Genomic DNA, 18,208 nt, shown 5'->3' with positions numbered 1-18,208 from the left:
ACAAACTGTTTTAATGAGTTACTTTATCTGATGTTTCTTAAAGCACTCCGAGCGGCTGACACACAACATCACCTGAACATGACAGCCGGTGTCAGTCTATAGTGCAGCTGCCAACATTATAAGGTGTGAAACGATTCAGCCAACGACGTGTGTGATCGTTGGCTGAATCGTTTCACACCTACATACAGGCCTAACCAGCATGTGGGTCTGTGTCTGTGTCTTCATGGATAATTCAAAGTGATGGACGAGTAAGTCAAATGAAAGGTTTAGCAGCGCCATCTGCTGGGCAACGGGCTAAGTTACATGCTTGTAATTGCTTATTGAGAAAGTGAAGCTCTTCTTTTACCAAACACAGGATGTGCCATTAAGTCAAATTCATTTTCAGCTCCAGGTTTTAAAATCGTAAGATGTAAATGGCTGCTTGAGAATAATCATTGTCACATACCATTTTACTAACCTTTACACACCGATACGTCTTAGTCCACCGAGATCATTGAGCCGTAAAGAAGGAAACGGTTTCGTTTTTTTTTTTTTAAATAAACTTTATTCATTAGAATGAAAAAGTTTAGTCGAACAGGCCGAATCCCATGTCGTCATCGGATTCCTCTGACTCTTCCTTCTTCTCTTCCTTCTTCTCCTCAGCAGCTGCAAAACAAAAAGCATGTCAGATGTTTTCCTTCTCTCAAAGTAACATATTTAACAAACAGCTTTGCTTATGAGTTCATTCATGGAGTAATTTTTTTTTACTGAAAGTTTACAGTTATTGATCGATTTGACACATTGGTGTACTAAACTGTTCTTTTTCTAACAAAACATGCAAATTCTTACAATATATTCTACACGACTCGTACAGACCAGGTACGATCGGTGAGGTTTTAAACACGTGGATCTATATCCTTTAATTTAATGAAATGCTAAACGAATCAGTCCGCAGGTAATATAACATTACCATGCAAGGTCAATGCAAAGGCACCGTCTGCCAAGTGTCAGTGATGCTGACAAACTAGGTGCTAAGCTGCGATGCTCACCTGCAGCAGGAGCTGCGGCTCCGCCTGAGCCAACAGCTGCAGAGCTGGCAACAGCTACGGCTCCACCTGCTGGCATGCTGGCCAGCTTACCGTAACCTGAGGAGACACGAGTTGGCCGACATAAAACACAAGTGATAACAGTGACACGCCGCAGTCGGACACAAGACAGAGGTCACAAACAGGATGTTAGTATGAGCTGGAAATATACTTGTAAAGTAATAGGCTCATTTAAATATAGTCTTTTCATGTTGAATTTATATTCTATATTTGCAAAGTGAAATGAACAATGTCAGGTATCAGGCGGTCCAGGTTAAAAGAGAAAAAGATTTATTTTCAGCTTGAGCCAGGTTTGAACAATTCATCCACGACACTATGAAGGCTGAAAACAAGTTTGCAGTTTGTTGGTAATTTCTAGAAACAGACATGTACATTTGAATAGAGAATCAGTCAGCAACCGGACAAGATTTTGGTACCGGAGCTGGTTTTTTTCCCCAGTATCGACCAGTCACGTGTGATGACTGGAAAAGAACAGCTCCGGTACCAGTGGGCTTTGGTTACATGCGGGTAAACAGTCCGTGTGGAGAGCAGCGGAGGCAAAATGCATCGGCAGAAATACAATCTCCAAACTCATCAGGTATCATTTGATGACGGTTTGGTTTGTATTATTTTAATGGCTTTAAACTGTTAACTGAGTGTAAATTGGATACTTCCAGTCCAGTCGAGACATTTCTCAACTACATTCTCGTGTCTCAACTTGCTCATCGGACTATAAACCACAACCTACGCACAGAAATGTGACGTCTGATGACTACACGGGTCATCAGGACAATAACTGATTGAGCTGTTGGTAAATTAAGTATTTTGTATTTTCCAAATACCCCGATTACATTATTTAGCAACACTTAAAAAACATGATGTAATATGATTTTAATAAGCTGTGCATTCCTACTTTTTTAGCAGGTAGTGATTGTTGGCGAGTCTACCTTTAAGAGGTCACTTCACTCTTTTTTTGAATATTTCTTTATTGCTTTCATCCTTTGTTTTGACAAGAATCAATCACTAGTAACAGTATCAGTCAGACATAAATTCAGGCCAACATATCCCTTTTCTTTTAAAGAAAATGGAAGTGCATATCCTGGTCAAGACATTTTGACAGAGCATTTAAGTATTCAAATCCTGGCTGAAGCTGTTTAAATTGAAAGAGACTAACAGACTTTCAGAGTTCAGCAAAATCAAATGTAATACCAGAGCTTCATCGCTATAAACAGGCACAAACACCAGGACACATGAAACGGTGGCAAACTCACCGGCGGCGATCACCTCATCCACATTCTTTCCCTTGAGCTCAGAGATGACCTGAAGAGAGAGAGACAATCCCATTAGATGTAAATCTCAGCGGTGGTGACCAGCTGCTAGTGAAACTGCAGCCACAACACCAGACGCACAAAGACGAGCTGTATACCTTTTCCAAACGTGTGTCATCGGCCTCGATGCCAACGCTCTCCAGGATCTTCTTGATGTCCTTGGTGGCGGGGCTTTCATTGCCTCCGAGGGCAGAGAGCAGGTAAGCAGCAACGTAACGCATCCTGAAACACAATGTTTTACCAGGAAAGATGAAAACAACTGAGACTCTTCCATGGACATAATCAGAGACAAGTAGGGGAGGTTATCACCAGAGGACCCATGAATTAACACAATTGTGATATTTAAATCACGAAAGAATGCTGTGATGTGAAACATTACGGTAAAATATACTGCAATCTATCACCTTTTTGTTACCTGAGCTACGTTCTCAAAGGGAAACATCTGTTTTTATCTCATAAAGCTTTCAGTCTGTTCATCTCACTTAGATTGATTTGTTGCAGCATAATGGGATCGTCAAACAGACAGATGGACCAACACTGTCAGAACAACCTGTTAAAAGTTGCACGTACCTGACAAATTCATTTGTATAATAAAGTGCCAATACGCTGCGATATAGTATTAATACAACATTGTCATGTCAAATATTGTGATACAACTCCATATCAAATTTGCTGCACTGAACAATTTGAAATGCATTTTTGTCAAAAATGTATACCAAGTTTAAAAAAATGTATACCAACTATTTAGTTTCATGGCTTATAAGTATTTACTTCCTTTAGCAAAAATGAGATCCATTAAATATTCTTTGTCGTTTTGCATTAATAGTATATTTACTAAACTAGACTAGAGTGGACTTTAAATGACTGACTGAGGAAAGTGAAGTCTCAAAAGCTCAAGCTCTTATTTTACAGTCGTTTATTAAAGATTGAAATGTTAGGATTAATAAATCTATCTCTCTTATGTTAGTAGAGACTCACTTCATCCACACAATCGATAAACTAAATGTTGGGCCTCTAAACACTTTGTATTCTGATAATAATAATAATAATAATAATAGCAATCGTTCAAAGTTCGCTCCCTCCACACGTCAAATGAGCTGCTTTCTTTCTGTAGAGGTACAGAGAGGCTTTCACATCACACGATTATTACCGTAAATTTGCAAGATTCAGATTTAAAAACATTTTGACGAATAAATAATAAGTCTGTTTTCAGCTCCTACATCAGTTTAATGTTGATTTTCTGGCCAGATTAGCAGATGAGCCAGAACACAATCTGAGCACTCATCCACGGGAACTGCATCTTTTACATGATTTTTTTTTTTTAGATCTCTTATCTCTGTGATCTGATCCTGATTCATTAACTTCGTGTGTTTTACAGAGTAACAACTGGGGGAAACACAGCTTTAGTTTTACAGCCATGTGGCGGCGAGTTCTTCCCTCCCGCTCCATTTAGCTCATTTAGCCGCAGCAACGAGAGCAGATTAAAACGCATTAATATCCCATTTATGGCGCTCTTTAAGGTTTTAAAGCTGCCGGGGTTTGAAGTTTACTTCTTTCTTGGGGTACCGTCATGACTCTCACAGTGCATACTGCATTTATTACATGACAAAAAAAGACACTCACTTGAGCTAGAAAGACGAACGCGTGTTCACTCCGAGGTTAGCACGGACAGAAAGGAAGTTACGTCATGGAGTGAGAGCGGAAGAGCCTTTTCTTCTTCTACGGTAAAGGATTAAAAGAAAACAAAGCTGAGTGGAGGCCTGCTGTCCCGGAGTGCTTGTGCAATATTTTCCAGCATGTTCTAATCATCTCAAAACCTCTCATTGTAAACTTCTGCAGTTTCTAAAAAGGAAGTTTACTCTGACAATGAAATAATGCGTTTTATAAGTTATTAGCATCTTTTTTTGCACTTAAGGCTCAAACCCGCTGCCTCACACCAAACTTTATAAATGTTCTCCTTATTGAAGTGTGGTGTGCGTGTGTTTTAGTGCATCTTCACATGACTCGGTTTCTTCTTTCTTGTCTGCTGATTTGGCTCCTGGTCCAGTCTGAGCTCCCGCTCTTCCTCGGCTGCTGCTGCTGCGTTTGCTACCTGGGTGTGATTGATTTCGGTTGCCAGAAGACGAAGTGAACCGTCCACACGAGTTTTTTTTACCCCCTTTGCGAGCAGCTTTTAGCCACCATGCTGCTCACAACACTGGAACGAGATGCCAGAAGACCAAAGACTGGAATCAAGGCTCAGCGTGTTTTAATTCAAGCTTAAAACTTATCTCTTGATGTCGTATTGAACACATTTTCTTCAACATTTAAAAATAAATCAAAACTAAAGACTTCACTTTTAACTGTTGCTTTTTTTTTCTATATCTGTCCTCGTTATTTGTTGATGTCTCAACTGTTTTCAATGATTTAATGTTTTGATTTTTTTGTTCTTTGTAGACTACAATCCTCCTCCTGGTTTTCCAGTTGCGACCCCTTAAAAGTCAGTGATTTCAATAAGTTTGTATGGATGGCTCTCACCCAAGAACATTTTTAATTTAAAAAAGCTCCAGGACAAAACCTGCTAAAGTTCACTGGGGAACAAGTCGGTTTTCATCCTTTCAACAATGATTTTACACTTGTTTTCCCAACTTTGGGTGGAGGTTGGCATGGAGAAAAGCTTTGTTATTTTGAGCAGGAAGAACTATGTCTTTCTTTGTTTCCAAAGGAAAGTTTGACAGAAAAATTAGGAAAATTCTGCATTATGTTATCACCTGTCCATTTGAATAGCTGCGCCAGTCACATTTGTTTTGACCAAGAAATTGTGAGCTTAAGAGAAACTGTATCCAACTGATGTTTGAAGCTGCCGTGATTCTCTAATCGAGTTTCTTACGCGCTGTAAAGATTTTATTGTTTTGATACGGAAGGATGACATCACACTTGTCCTCTCACTGCTTGATCATTGCTCTCGGTGGCTGTTATTAAGACGAAAACTAAAGCAAATGCTGTGTAACAGAGGTTCAAACAGACGTGTCAGAGTCATAAATGTAAGCACGGTTTATTGAGCTTCCAGTCCAACTAGTATTATGTTCTACGTCACAACATTTTACATTCCACATCATGTAACACAGTAAATTAAGAAACAGGAGTAAACAACAACAAAAAAACACAACACAGTCTACAGGCATTAATCTTAAATAAGTACCAACGAAAATATTTCCAAACATTATCAAAATTTTCACAAATGTTGCAAGTTTGGTCTTGGTCCTAGAAGGAAAAGAAAAATCAGCTGACACCTCAGAAAAGAAGCGCTGATCTGCGACGGTTAATCCATCACACATCGGTGCTGCTTTTCAGAGAGCCGGTGCTGATATGGCCTTGGTACGCAGTCAAAATGGAAGTACCAATCATTCCTGGTATTTGTTTTTAGGAAAATCACTTATAAAAATTGAGAAAAATACCAAAAGAAAACCCTTATAAAAAATACTCTATTGACCATTCCAATATATAGACAAGGAAAATGAGTAGAAAGTTGAAGGGTTCTTCACAAAAAGTTTGCAACTAAATTAGTGACATTCAGTGGAGAGTGCGACTGTGCAATATCAATACCAAGTCTCGTTACATTTTTTCCTGATTTATTATACATGTTTATGCGTGTGTGAGGAGTGAATCTAGCTAGCTAATGTTGGCTAAAACACAATTAATGGACAAACTATACATTATATTAAGACTTTTATGTACATCCCGACTCTTCCGCTAAATTTTCTGCCTCAAAACAAAAGTATACTCAACGTAACCTATGGATTGATCTCCTAATAACCATGCTTTCACATTCACCTATTGGGTAACACCTCAAATTAAATCCCTCCATTTAGCATTTTAAAGTCTACTGCCGTGCACAAATATTGAATAAGTAACATCCGACAGACTATAATGTAGTTGTAAGGAGATGTGATGACAATTTCAAGGAAAGTTTGCATCAATTGCAAAGTTTCTATGTTCCATGTTATTACTACTGTCTTTTACTTAATGACAATCATTACTGGATCGCACAACTGTGCAATTATTGCACATAACTGTTACTCCTGCACTAAAGGAGTAACAGTTGTTGACAAATATATCAAAGATGGGTTAGGTAGCTTTTTTGGGGGGCGTTCCCATGGGTGAAAACTCCATTATAACTTTTCAGCATTTTGTAATCCAAGACATGAGAGAAGAGGAGACTTCTGCACCTTCTGCATTCAGGCTCTAGAAAATCTAGCTGAAGATGAAGACCTTCAGCCAATCACGGGTCATTTCAGAGAGAGGGCGTTTCTATTGGCTATTCCTCAAATATAGATGTGTGCACATTCGTTCAGATGTGAAGCCTGGTTCAGTGAAGAGTTAAGGTTAACATCCTGGAGAAGGAGTTGCTATTCCAGCACTGGCAACAACTAGGAGAGAGTTGGGTAGCCAGAGGCGCATTGGCAGGTGAGCAGGGTGAAGCTGCTACACCCTGCTCAGGTTAAGGTTTCGAGTGGCACACCAGGAATGGGTGTCATCAGAGAAGGACCCCACACCAGCCTCCACCAAGATAGGACAGGGGCAATGTTGGGCCCAGGTGGCAGTGGGTGTTGAACACCTGGGAGATCTGCACGGAAGCCGTGAAAAGAGCAACGGAAGGTGAAGGGCTGAGGCCACTCCTCCGACCCGGCGGGAGGAAGATAAGTCGGCAACCAATCAACACCTACGCCAAGCAGTACTGAAAGCGGACCAGGCGAGAGACCCTCGGTAAACCGGAAACAAAAGAGGAGCGCAGCTGTTTGGGCAGGCGGGCAACCGTGGTGCAGTATGCACGCAAGAAGCATGTGCATGAGAACGCGCTCGCCTGGTCGAAGGCGCTTAGGACAGAGGGGAGAGGCTGTGTTTTCAAATTCTGGCATTTCTTTTTTGCCTTTTCCAGAAAACTGCCAACCCCGGCTTCAATAAACACTTACTTCTGCTTACAACTACATCATAATAATAAATGTTGAATAGGGAGCCATAAAACAAAGTGTTGCCGCCTGTTTTTCTACAAGCATCCTGACAAAGTTAACATCATTTGTAGATTTTCACTGCAACTCCTTTCTGATGATCAGTATGAGATTGTTACACAAACTTTGTACCATTATGTCACTCTGGTGTGTTTAAGTGCAGCGGTGCCAAAGCATTATTAAACATGTCGTAGTACATTAGAAGTTTCTCCACAGCCTAAACACAGTGTTTTTAAGTAACATTCTGCAGGAAAATGACAATTATTTTGCACCAATAAAGATATTTCCAAAGTTTTTAAGTGATCTTGCATAGATAATTGATATGCATTCAGTTTTTGCAGTACTGTTTGTGTTATATTTTAAACTTTGTCCCATATTTCAGAGTTTTTCATGAGGACTAATGTATTACAGGGAGCACACCCACCAAGTACAACTGGGCTACGTACTCATCATAATTTTTCTTGCAATATTTAAAGCATTTGATAAAAGTTAACGACACCTTCCACTGACTTGAGAGAAGACAGTCCTGCAGGTAAACCGGACATTCAAAGGAACTGCAGACTCTGAGTTGACATGAAGACTAATGATGAACATATGCAGAGACTGAAACAAACAAAAGCCCCAGATTTCAGTTACAGTCATTAAGTGAATGTGATCTCGTCACTGCAGACTGATACCAACCTAACCTTGCACTGATAATGGTATCTTGTAGCACTTGGTGATGTATTTCAGTGCATTTATTGATGTACAATAAGACAGATGGTCTAAAAAAAAAAGAAAAAAAAAAGAAGAAGTGTATTTTCATGTGAAGGAGAGATCACTGATAAGACACGGGTGTATTTTAGATTTTTGTATCCCAAAAAGTACAGACAGAGATCAATATTTTTGAATGAGCTATTTACAATTTGCTGGGGCGACTGATGTCAGAGGCAGCTGCCCTTACTGAAGCTTGGTGTATGTTAAGAGGTGGATAAAATAACAACAACACCAGATGAAAATAAAAGAAGAGGCGCAACTACGACACAAACGCAGCTGCACGAGCACATAGAAACGGTCAGTGACCTAATCTCAGAAGCCTTGGTCACAAAAACTGCAGTTATCGATTAGACATTATGACACGTCTATCATGGCAGCATATGCCAAACATCAGTGACACACTCAACTGGATATCCACATGACAAAACATACAACCACCACTTCACGCCTGAAGGACGGTTCAAGGTCAGAGGACAAACTCTTGACATGTATGACACCATCGAGAGGCTGAAGCTACACTGAAGGCAATGTGTTTCTGTCACTTTATCCACCATTTCATTTCTACATTAGATTAATCAGAACTGTCCTCGTCATTGTTGTCTCAATTATGCAATGTGTTGATCCTGAGACTGGACAATAGTATGGCTTAGTCAGCTGAAGCCTCGTTTAGAAGATACACATGATATTACGCCTTCTATGAAAACAATAAACGTTTGTGAAATTAAATTTGTTCTGGAGATGTTTTACTATGAGACTGAATGATGAGGGGGGTCTAACAGACTTTAAATAATGGGAGTCAATTTCCTTTTTCCTTCAACGGACAACCAAGACAGGTCGTAGTCATATTATAGTCATTTAGTTTACTAAACAACATATTATTTTGAAAAAATGATGACTTTAGGACTTGTTTGATTGACATGTTGCATATAGGCTGAAAGTTCGGATTTGGGCTTCTTCATCAGGAAAGGTATATTTAAGATTAATACTCCACAACATAAGACGTTTCTCATGATATGAGGAGTATCAATATGACAGCTAAACATGCAAACTTTTCAGAGCAATGAAATGTTAAAGTTGTAGTGTGTTGTACTTGTAAACGTGGGATCTCATGTCGACAGTATATAGACAGTATAGAAGAGATTATTGAGACCGTTTTGACATTAGCCTGCTTAAAAACGCATTTTAACAACCTTGATCGTTTGGCAGTATTCAGTATAAAATGTTCTTATTTTAACATGATGTGCAGTTTGTTCTGTATTACATACAGAGTACATTATGTGCCACTAAAATGTTGACGTTAATGGCATATTTGTAAGTAATGAAGAGAAAAATGACAAGTAGGGAAATAAATCTGCAGTGAAGCACAAGTCAGAAAAATTATTGCTCTAAATTATTGAAATGTAAATGTTTTTGAATGGAATACATGCATCATAAAAGTTAATGGTTATTTAAATTTCATTACATCGTAACCCTGCATTTTTAAATGTTGTGTTTCATTTAAGACATGTTTGATCTGCGAGAGTAACAAAATGCTAAAGACAGATGGAAAACTACCAATGAATGATGGCCAGTGTAGCAGATTTACAGCAAAATACATTAAACACTGTAAAGTCCAGAATATGTAGAAGTCATGTACGGTAATACCAACATCTGCCATTTCATTCATTAAAAGAGTCATGACAGCCCACAATGATCATTACTCAAGAGATCGTTTGACATGATTACATTGCCTGGTATCAGGAATGTGAGATTTTACTTCATCTTAACTGTCAATCAATGATGAAAAACAAAACTAACGAGCAGTTGTTTTTTTTTCATCAAAGTTCAAAGACAAATCGATAACTGACTTCTCAATACCTGTCAAAGGTAAACTGACATATGGTACATTCCTGACAAATGAATTAGAAGCTGAGCCGGTTTCATCTCATGTTACACTGACTGCAGAGTTTATGCTTGTGAAGGTTTATTATTTTGATAAAAGTAAAAATGTGAGTCTCTGTGGTGGCAGATATTTAGTTCAAGAGATACTGAGACCCCATTACATCACTTACAGCAGCTGCTGGTTGTTGTTTTTTATAGCGCAGTACAACATTAGAAAACAGAGAGGGTAAGCCCAGAGAAAAACTTTAAAGACAATCCATCACCTTTGTTTTGAAGTGGCCTCTCAGTGGTTTCACTTTTTATGAAACACGCATCTCGTCTCTCTTTAACGAATATAAACTATATTCTATATTCCTATTCAGGGCAGGTATGTGGCAATGAAAATAAAACTGAATCTTTTTTAAGTTAGCATAATGAAAGGGCTTCACATAGCACTACTACGTCTTTATATCAACTCAAATGATCTTTGAGACTAACGGATTCCTGCCACAAGCATTTAATCACCAGAACTCAACTCGGAACCATTAAATAATTAAATAGAAGAGTGAAAACAGTACATAAGATAAATGTGTTTGCCCTGAGGCACTTGGTAGTGATGTGATAAAACAATTAAAAGTACTACCTTTCCAGTCAAAGCAATTGTGTAGTTTGTCACAAAAGTACTCAAAGTTGCATTCAAATTGTCAATTCAAAAATAATGCACACGGTGCGACGTACACTCACAATCATGATCTTTCGAGTTTCTTCTAGAGTTGTAGTGTCTCGTACAGTAACAATGGGAAATATTAGAAATGCTACAGAAAAGGGCAAAAGTACAATACGTAGTACGTGTGGGTAGAAACTAGAACTAAACATGGGCATGTTTTTTATCTGGTGTTTTTTTTTGTTTTAGTTTTTTTTCAGGCAGGGAGATAAGAAAGAGGCTAGAGGAGAAGAGACATGGGAGCTGGGCATCAACACGGAAAAATCCTACTGGGGATAGTTGTTCTGTTGCCGGCGTTTCGCCGACCTCATTTTCTCAAAGCGTGACTCCATTTCCTCGAGGACTTTGGGGGTGTACCTTACTACCAGCTTCACTGTGCCCTGAGCTGCTTTGAGGAGTTCCACAGCTTTCTCATGGTGCTCACCTTCCACACTCTGAAGAAACAAAACACAGAGATGCACTGTAAGGTTTTATCAAGGAGAAGCACTACTCCAAGAAGGCCTGCAGCTTTTATACTTTGATCTACAGGGATTTACTGTACAAGAATCAGAGTCAGTTGATTGGCCAGGTATGTTTACACATACAAGGAATTTGACTGCGGTTGTAACTTCACTCTCAGTGTGCAAAAAACAAAAAAAAACAGACAGACATAAATAGACATTTAAAACATAAATAGACATATATAGAGCATAGAAATGGATATAAACATATATACACCTAAACAATGGTGCAATTGCACCTAGGGCAGATGGTGCTGATGGAGTTGGGTGTAGTGCAAAAAGGTCCAGTGATGTTGAACATGTTAAGTGTTTAGCAGAGTGACGGCCTGCGAATAAAAACTGTTCTTGTTTCTGGTGGTCTTGGCACACAGTGATCTGTAGCGCCTCCCAGAGGGTGTCCAGGGTGGGATGGATCTGCAGAGATGCTACCGGCAATTTAAGCATAAGATCAATAAGATATGAAGTTGTTTGGAGTAAACAACGACCTCAGTATTTTATGGACACTGGAATGAACACAGTTCCAATATAAGCCTGAGCAGCCTGGTTCAACTCACCACACAACGGCCTGTAATTTGGACATTTTAATGAGAGAACAAACTGAGCAACAAACAAAGTCAATTGGATAATTGTTTTTGTCTGGTCTTGAAATTTTAAACTACCTAAACAGCAGGTCACAACTGCTGAATGTTAATGTGGAAGAGCTGTAAATATACCCTGTGGAGTTGTTGTTGTTGTGGTTTTTTTTAAAGCCCAAAAATGTACATTTACATTTACTGTTTCCCACCAAAACCCCCTGCGTGTCCTCGAGGCCTCATTAAAGTGTTGAATACATCTCCTTCCTCCACATTTCTTAAACCTGCATTGTTAACATCCATATGTGCTTTGTAACAGTCACATCGTTACATTTATTAGTGACTCACCAATAAATCTAAACAAAAGGTTTTAATGGTTTTAAGTGAAGCACTTTGAACTACCTGGTTGTTGAAATGTGCTCTACAAATAAATGTGCTTTGTCTCAATAAACACTAACTCAAAACAGGAATTGTGACATGTGGAGAAGTTTTGCAGATGTAACAGCTCGCAAACACTCTTGGTAACCAGCTGAGAGTCAAAAACTGAAGTAGACGCAGACCCATCGAGCCCCGTCAACTCTTATTTTGGAGACGAATGGTTTGAGTATGAAGATCCGCTCCAACGGGCACTTGGCGTGAAGTAAATCTATTTTATTCAGAAGGGAATGTAAATTTGCCCGTTTGGCTCATACACCTTCTCGCCTGCCTCTCTTACTTTGTTGGATCCCTGATGGATGAATAACTGCTGGCTTCATATTGCAGAGGACAGAAGACCAGTGAGTGGTCTGTAGCTGCTAACCTCTCCTTGGATTGCTGAGCTGGTTTTGCTGACCCATAACATTATGAATGCATTTCAAAACACTTTGTCCAGATCAAGCATCTCGCATGTTTTGCCAGACATTAGAGGAAAGTGCAAAATAGAAGCTCTGCGAAATCTTTTTATAGCCCTACCCTGCTTTGTAGGCATTAATTAGCTTCATTTTCAGATCCTGAGTCATTTGCTAAGAGCCCATAACTGCTGTTTGTAGAGTCAGACAATGTACTGAACTCTGAAGCTTTCATGAGCTGACAATTCGTAAGGACGGATCTTGACCTCCTTTACAAGTCCTAAAGGGTCATTTATTAAGGTGTAACGAAATAATGAGGAAGAACTTTATAAATACAAGGATGCCCAAACTTTTCACTTCAAACAATAATGAACTACGTAACTTGCCTGCAGTCTTCTGCTTACAACTATATATGAAAATGCTTTCCATTCAGTCCATGAAATGTGTGCATGTTATCAGAGTGAAGTGTGTGTCATGCTAAAGCTTCACGTTTCGCATCCTGGACAAAGTCATGAATCTGTGCCGTGAACGTACCACTCCATTAACAGAGAGAAGCTGGTCGCCTCTTTTCAAGCCTCCATGCCGGTCAGCGATGCCTCCTGGGATGATCCGCGAGATGTAAATCGGTGAGTTCTGCTCCTTTCCACCCATTATGTTGAAGCCCAGGCCTTCCTCTGTCTTGGGCAGTTCCACGACACGCGGATGTGAGTGACCCTCACTCGCTGCAAAAGCTGCCACGGTAGCCTGCAAATAAGGAAGTGGTGTTGTTCAGCTAAACATTTGCAAAAGGATTTTATTCATGCACTCAACACAAAGTGAAAAGTAGAGCACCTTTAAGACATAAAAACATTAAGACGAGATCAAGACAAATAAAAGGCGTGCGTATTAGATGGTGATTGATGTGGGTCTACCTTGGCTGTGGCGTTGGCCCGGACCTCAGGACTGCTGTTGATGTCCACTGTTTCGTACACATGTTCATAAACCTGAAGAGACAAAGTAATCAAACCAAACAAAAGTTAACATCAGAGTAGGAAAATTAACTAATGCCATCTATCAGTTAAGTGTTTTAATAACAAAGGGTCTCACTTCTCGGACAGCGTTACAGAATTCACTCTGTAAGACCCTCTGCAGCGCCTGCAGCTTCTGCGGAGGAACTTCTCCCGTCCGCTGGAGCTTATCAAGCAGCTCAATAGCACGGTTGATATCTGTCAACAAGAACACATACACCACCATCAAGGTGAAGGATGTGTGCAGACGGAGGTGTTCAGATGAGCAATGAGAGTTCCCTGTATGAATGCATGTCAGTACTCAGTCTTTAGTATTATCAACTGAAAAGCTAGAGACGAGGATTAAACTTAACAGATGCTTGGTGTTGTGAACACTTCATTTTCTGTCAATTAACATGTCTTACAATAATTTGAGATGGCACTTACTGACTCGTAGCACATTTGTTCTGATTAGAAGCACTTTGTGTCTGGAGGAGCTTGTCTTAATTACAGTACATACATATAATTATCATAAATAAAATCACTATGAAGCTACAAATGGTACTAAAGTATCTACCACTGTATCAGTCAAGACATACTTCAGGGTTTCACCTATTACGTGCTTTATCACGGCACCTACAAGCCACCATATCTTCTTTATAAGCTTTGTTTAACCAGTGCTCTGTGATTATTATTTTCATGGCAGGCAGCACATTTAAAAAAAATATATATATTGTAATAATAATAATAGTCCAAAATGACGTCATGATGCAAAGTTTTTAGTCAAATAAGTGCCCTCCTACCCTCACTGCTACCACAACACCGAGGCCCTTTTATGAAAGGACAGAGCAGACTCTATTTGCTGAAGAGACGCAGGTCTTGTTGGAGAGCAGGGAGCAATACCGAGGGCCCTTTTTTTGACCCTGTGGTGGCATCAGACACATTTTCTATAGAGTGGTCTGCAGGGAAAACGGGATCTCAGCTGCTGACAGGAAGAGATTTAATAGAGCGATCAAAAAACCCAGCTCTGACCTGGGATGCCCCTCCACCCAGAGGGGGTGGAGGCGGTGGGGTAAAGGGGGGGAGGGTGGCTAAACTGACATGCATGCTGGAGAACACATCAGCTCCCGTCACGCAGACAGCACTGAGCCCACCTTCAGTGTCAGGCTGCTCCACCCGCGCTGTGAACAAGTGATAGCCTCGGTCTGTTCTGCAGCTGCTGTCAGACTTTACAACAAAGGCTGCTCACACTACTCCATCCGACAATCAGTTATACAATATGACTCCATACTACACATATATATATATATATACATACTAACTGTGCGATGCCTATTTCTATATGTTTTTTGTTTGTATATCTACTATATATTTTTTATATATTGTCTTTTTACTATATCTTGTTTTTTTGCTCTTGACACTTTTGCACAATCTATTTGCTGCTCTAACACGGACTGATAAAAGATAACAGGGTTTTCTCAAACATTACAACACAAATGTTTCTTCACAGCGCCCGTAAACCACTATAGCTACCAGTCTGTTGTGGCCAGTGCGTTGTACTTCGCTGGGGTCTGCTGGGGGAGCAGCGTTGGAGCCGGCGACACCAACAGACTTAACAAACTGGTGAAGAAGACCGGCTCCATCATCGGCTACAAACTGGACAGCCTGGAAAAGGTGGTGGAGAGGAGGACGCTGAACAAACTATTATCCATATTGGATAATCCTGTCCACCCTCTCCACCACCTGCTGCAGGGACAGCGGAGCACTTTCTCCAAAAGACTCCTCCAGCTCTGTTGTCACAAGGACAGATACAGGAGATCATTCCTGCCGACCGCAATAAGACTGTAAAATAACTCACCTCCGGCAAAATCCATCACAACAATAACACTGTTGTCTGTGTTTAGGTTAGGTTAGGTAGTTACTTTATTAATCCCCGAGGGGAAATGTTTTAATTAGTTTCTTGGTTGTTTGTATATAATATATATAGATATATACTGTACTGTATATACTGTGCATTTTATATTTAAAATTTGTACTGCTATTTTATTATCTTATTGCTTCCTGTATGCTGCTGTAGCGGAAAAATAAATAAATAAATAAATAAATATATATATATATCCCCCTTGGGGATTAATAAAGTACCTAACTTCACTATAAACTTTGTTTTACCAATGTCAGGTGATTATTATTTTTATGGCATACAATGCGTTTCAAAACAAAATAATATTGTAATAATAATAGTTACAAATATACACTATATTTTTTTTTTTAGTCACACAACCTCTGAGGAAACCAGAAACCAGGGTTATCTTACGTTATATCTACTTGTCAGGGCAGGCATATCATTCAACTTACAAATAAGTGATCGCCTCGACAGAGGAGGAAACCTCAAAGCGTCTCGTTTTTAATTGAGCCTTTAAAAGATGACTTTCGTCCTGCAGAAATCACAATAACCAGCGACAACCTCCATCTATCTCCACGTTTCAACAGCTTCACATAAAGGATGTTTACGTCACACGTGTGAGGGAGGAGAGGGGAAACAAATAAACGTGCTCTCTTTCCTGCGGATAAAGAAGTCGGTGTTAAAATGTGAAGCCTCGTTTATTTTTTTTAAAAGAATAAAAACCAGCTGCGGATCACTGCTGTCGTTGATATTAGCTCGTCAGCTAGCGCGCAAACTAAATTAGCCGCAAAAAAAAAAAGCGAAGGATTACTCGAGTTTACGAGCAAATAAATATACACACTTAAACACGAGATATCCGCAAGACAGCGTTAACGTGCCGTTATCCGACGAAACAACTAAATGTGCCTTGAAAAACAATCTCTTAGCGGTGTTCAGCTAATGCTAGCTGAGCTAGCTTAGCCGTCTCGTATCACAGCAAAAATATTTCTAAGCTAAAGCTAACGAGCTAATTAAGTTTACCTCTTTCCAGCCGCACGGGCTCCCCGAGTGATGCCATCCTTGTAAGAGAGGCTTCTTGGTTTTTAGACGCGGGTTGCGTTAAAAAAAAAAAGAAAAAAAAAGGGAGTTATGGAAAACTAAATTTGGTAAATCCTGGCTGACGTTACGTGCGCTTAACTGAGGCGATAAATCAGATTAGCCAAGTTAGCCGGCTAGGCTAGCTGCCAGTGTCGTGATGCGTTCAGGTAAACCTCGTAAAGTGGACAACGCGGCAAACTCAATACATGGATGATGATAATTAGTCAGTATTTAAGATTACATTTAAAAAAAAAAAAGAATATTTACTAATTTCTGCGTTTTTAATACCATTCAAGTTTACACGTGTAAAAACACACCGGAGTCCTTTCTTTCAGTCTTTCCTTCTTATACCTTTAGTGCCTTGGTACATGTTTATTTCTTGAGTTGATACCAACTATAAATGTTGGATATGAATCTGAATCATGTGTAACTTTGTTGAGTTGAGTTTTGGAGAGCGATCATGCTTTGGTGCCCTGTGTTTTGCTCACAGGCCCAATAATCCGGACAAAAGGTACTCATTGTGATCCAAGATCCACATCACTATCCATTAAACAAGCTCTGTTCAGCCTCTATAGGCACAGCTCGAAGGATTGTTTCATTATGTCCTGTTACAAGGCAACAGGGGCCACTCAGAAAAAAACAACAACTTATTTTTATTTCATTTCTCACTTTCTTTGGCTTTTTGTTGACACCTGGGAGGAGCGGTCTCCCTGCTGCCCTCCACTGGTCGGCTGCAGCATATCTTCAGATAAAGCTGCAGAAAACTGCAGCTGCACTGCTCTCTGTGGGCTGAAACTTCGGAGCATGATTCATCTCTGACCACACCCCAGCTGGTGATGAAAAACAGTTGCCAGCTAATGAAAAATACCAGCTCTGATATCACTGATTGGGGCGTGGCAAGAGGCGCAACGCATTTGAACGCCAAAGGAGCAGCAGCAGTTTTTGTTCTTTTTTTTTTATATACAATAGGCCCATTGTTTGCATTGTTTTTCTTTCTTCAGCTACAACTTAAAGTAACACATCATTATACTGTCAGATGTGTTCACATGCATTATTTTGGATCACATAAAAGTACATTAACTGGCCTTTTCTGCAAACATGGGTTTCACCCTTTAAAACCAGATGGGGATTCTAGAGTCCCTTTATTCATTTATTTATTAAGAGTGTAATTAGTCAATGGCAGCTTTCTGCAGCATTTGTTGTGCAGCACTTTTATCATCAATGTATGGTTACATGTGCTATCTAAATAAACTGACTTTTCCATTAATAAATCTTTGTTAAACAAAAATAGCCCGAAGCTCCTACTAATGACAAATGGAGCATTTCAGAGTACTTTATCTAAAATCCATCCCACAATGTTTGATTCATTGTCCTGTATGCCGAGGATGTGTTTGAGCTTGATTAAATTCCAATTCTGTCTTAAGGTGGATTTTCTTCAAAGAGCAGAACAAGTACTATGTCTTTGTTAATTGTAACATGGTTTATGTTGCCATGACAAGAAACCTCATGATCTCTTGTTGAATATTTATGACAGTGATGTATTTGAGTGACGACTGTATTTTTGTCATCTCTCAGAGCTGGTGGAGACTTTATTTATTCTCATCTTTTTTTTTTCTTTTTTTT

The 18,208-nt window shown here is 39.6% G+C and overlaps 2 protein-coding genes across 2 annotated transcripts; both read right to left on the bottom strand.

Moving 5' to 3' along the window:
* Positions 1-516: 516 nt before the first annotated feature.
* On the bottom strand, positions 517-4,078 carry rplp2l (ribosomal protein, large P2, like). The gene is made up of 5 exons (XM_069697692.1): positions 4,016-4,078; positions 2,491-2,614; positions 2,336-2,384; positions 1,029-1,124; positions 517-645 (listed from the first exon to the last, which is right to left on the bottom strand). Exons 2-5 carry the CDS (start codon positions 2,611-2,613, stop codon positions 566-568), a joined length of 348 nt encoding a protein of 115 aa, XP_069553793.1. The 5' UTR covers position 2,614; positions 4,016-4,078; the 3' UTR covers positions 517-565.
* A 1,323-nt stretch (positions 4,079-5,401) lies between these two features.
* On the bottom strand, positions 5,402-16,755 carry lin7c (lin-7 homolog C (C. elegans)). Its single transcript, XM_069697691.1, has 5 exons — positions 16,529-16,755; positions 13,706-13,824; positions 13,531-13,602; positions 13,154-13,363; positions 5,402-11,154 (listed from the first exon to the last, which is right to left on the bottom strand). The coding sequence occupies exons 1-5, from the start codon at positions 16,563-16,565 to the stop codon at positions 10,987-10,989; spliced, it is 606 nt and encodes a 201-aa protein (XP_069553792.1). The 5' UTR covers positions 16,566-16,755; the 3' UTR covers positions 5,402-10,986.
* Between the last annotated feature and the right edge of the window lie 1,453 nt (positions 16,756-18,208).

The sequence above is a fragment of the Brachyistius frenatus genome, unplaced genomic scaffold (assembly GCF_029030835.1).
Source record: "Brachyistius frenatus isolate BFR_SWC_R1_liver_20210118 unplaced genomic scaffold, ASM2903083v1 Contig_24, whole genome shotgun sequence".
Taxonomy (NCBI): domain Eukaryota; kingdom Metazoa; phylum Chordata; class Actinopteri; family Embiotocidae; genus Brachyistius; species Brachyistius frenatus.
This window is presented reverse-complemented; position numbering and strand designations above follow the sequence as displayed.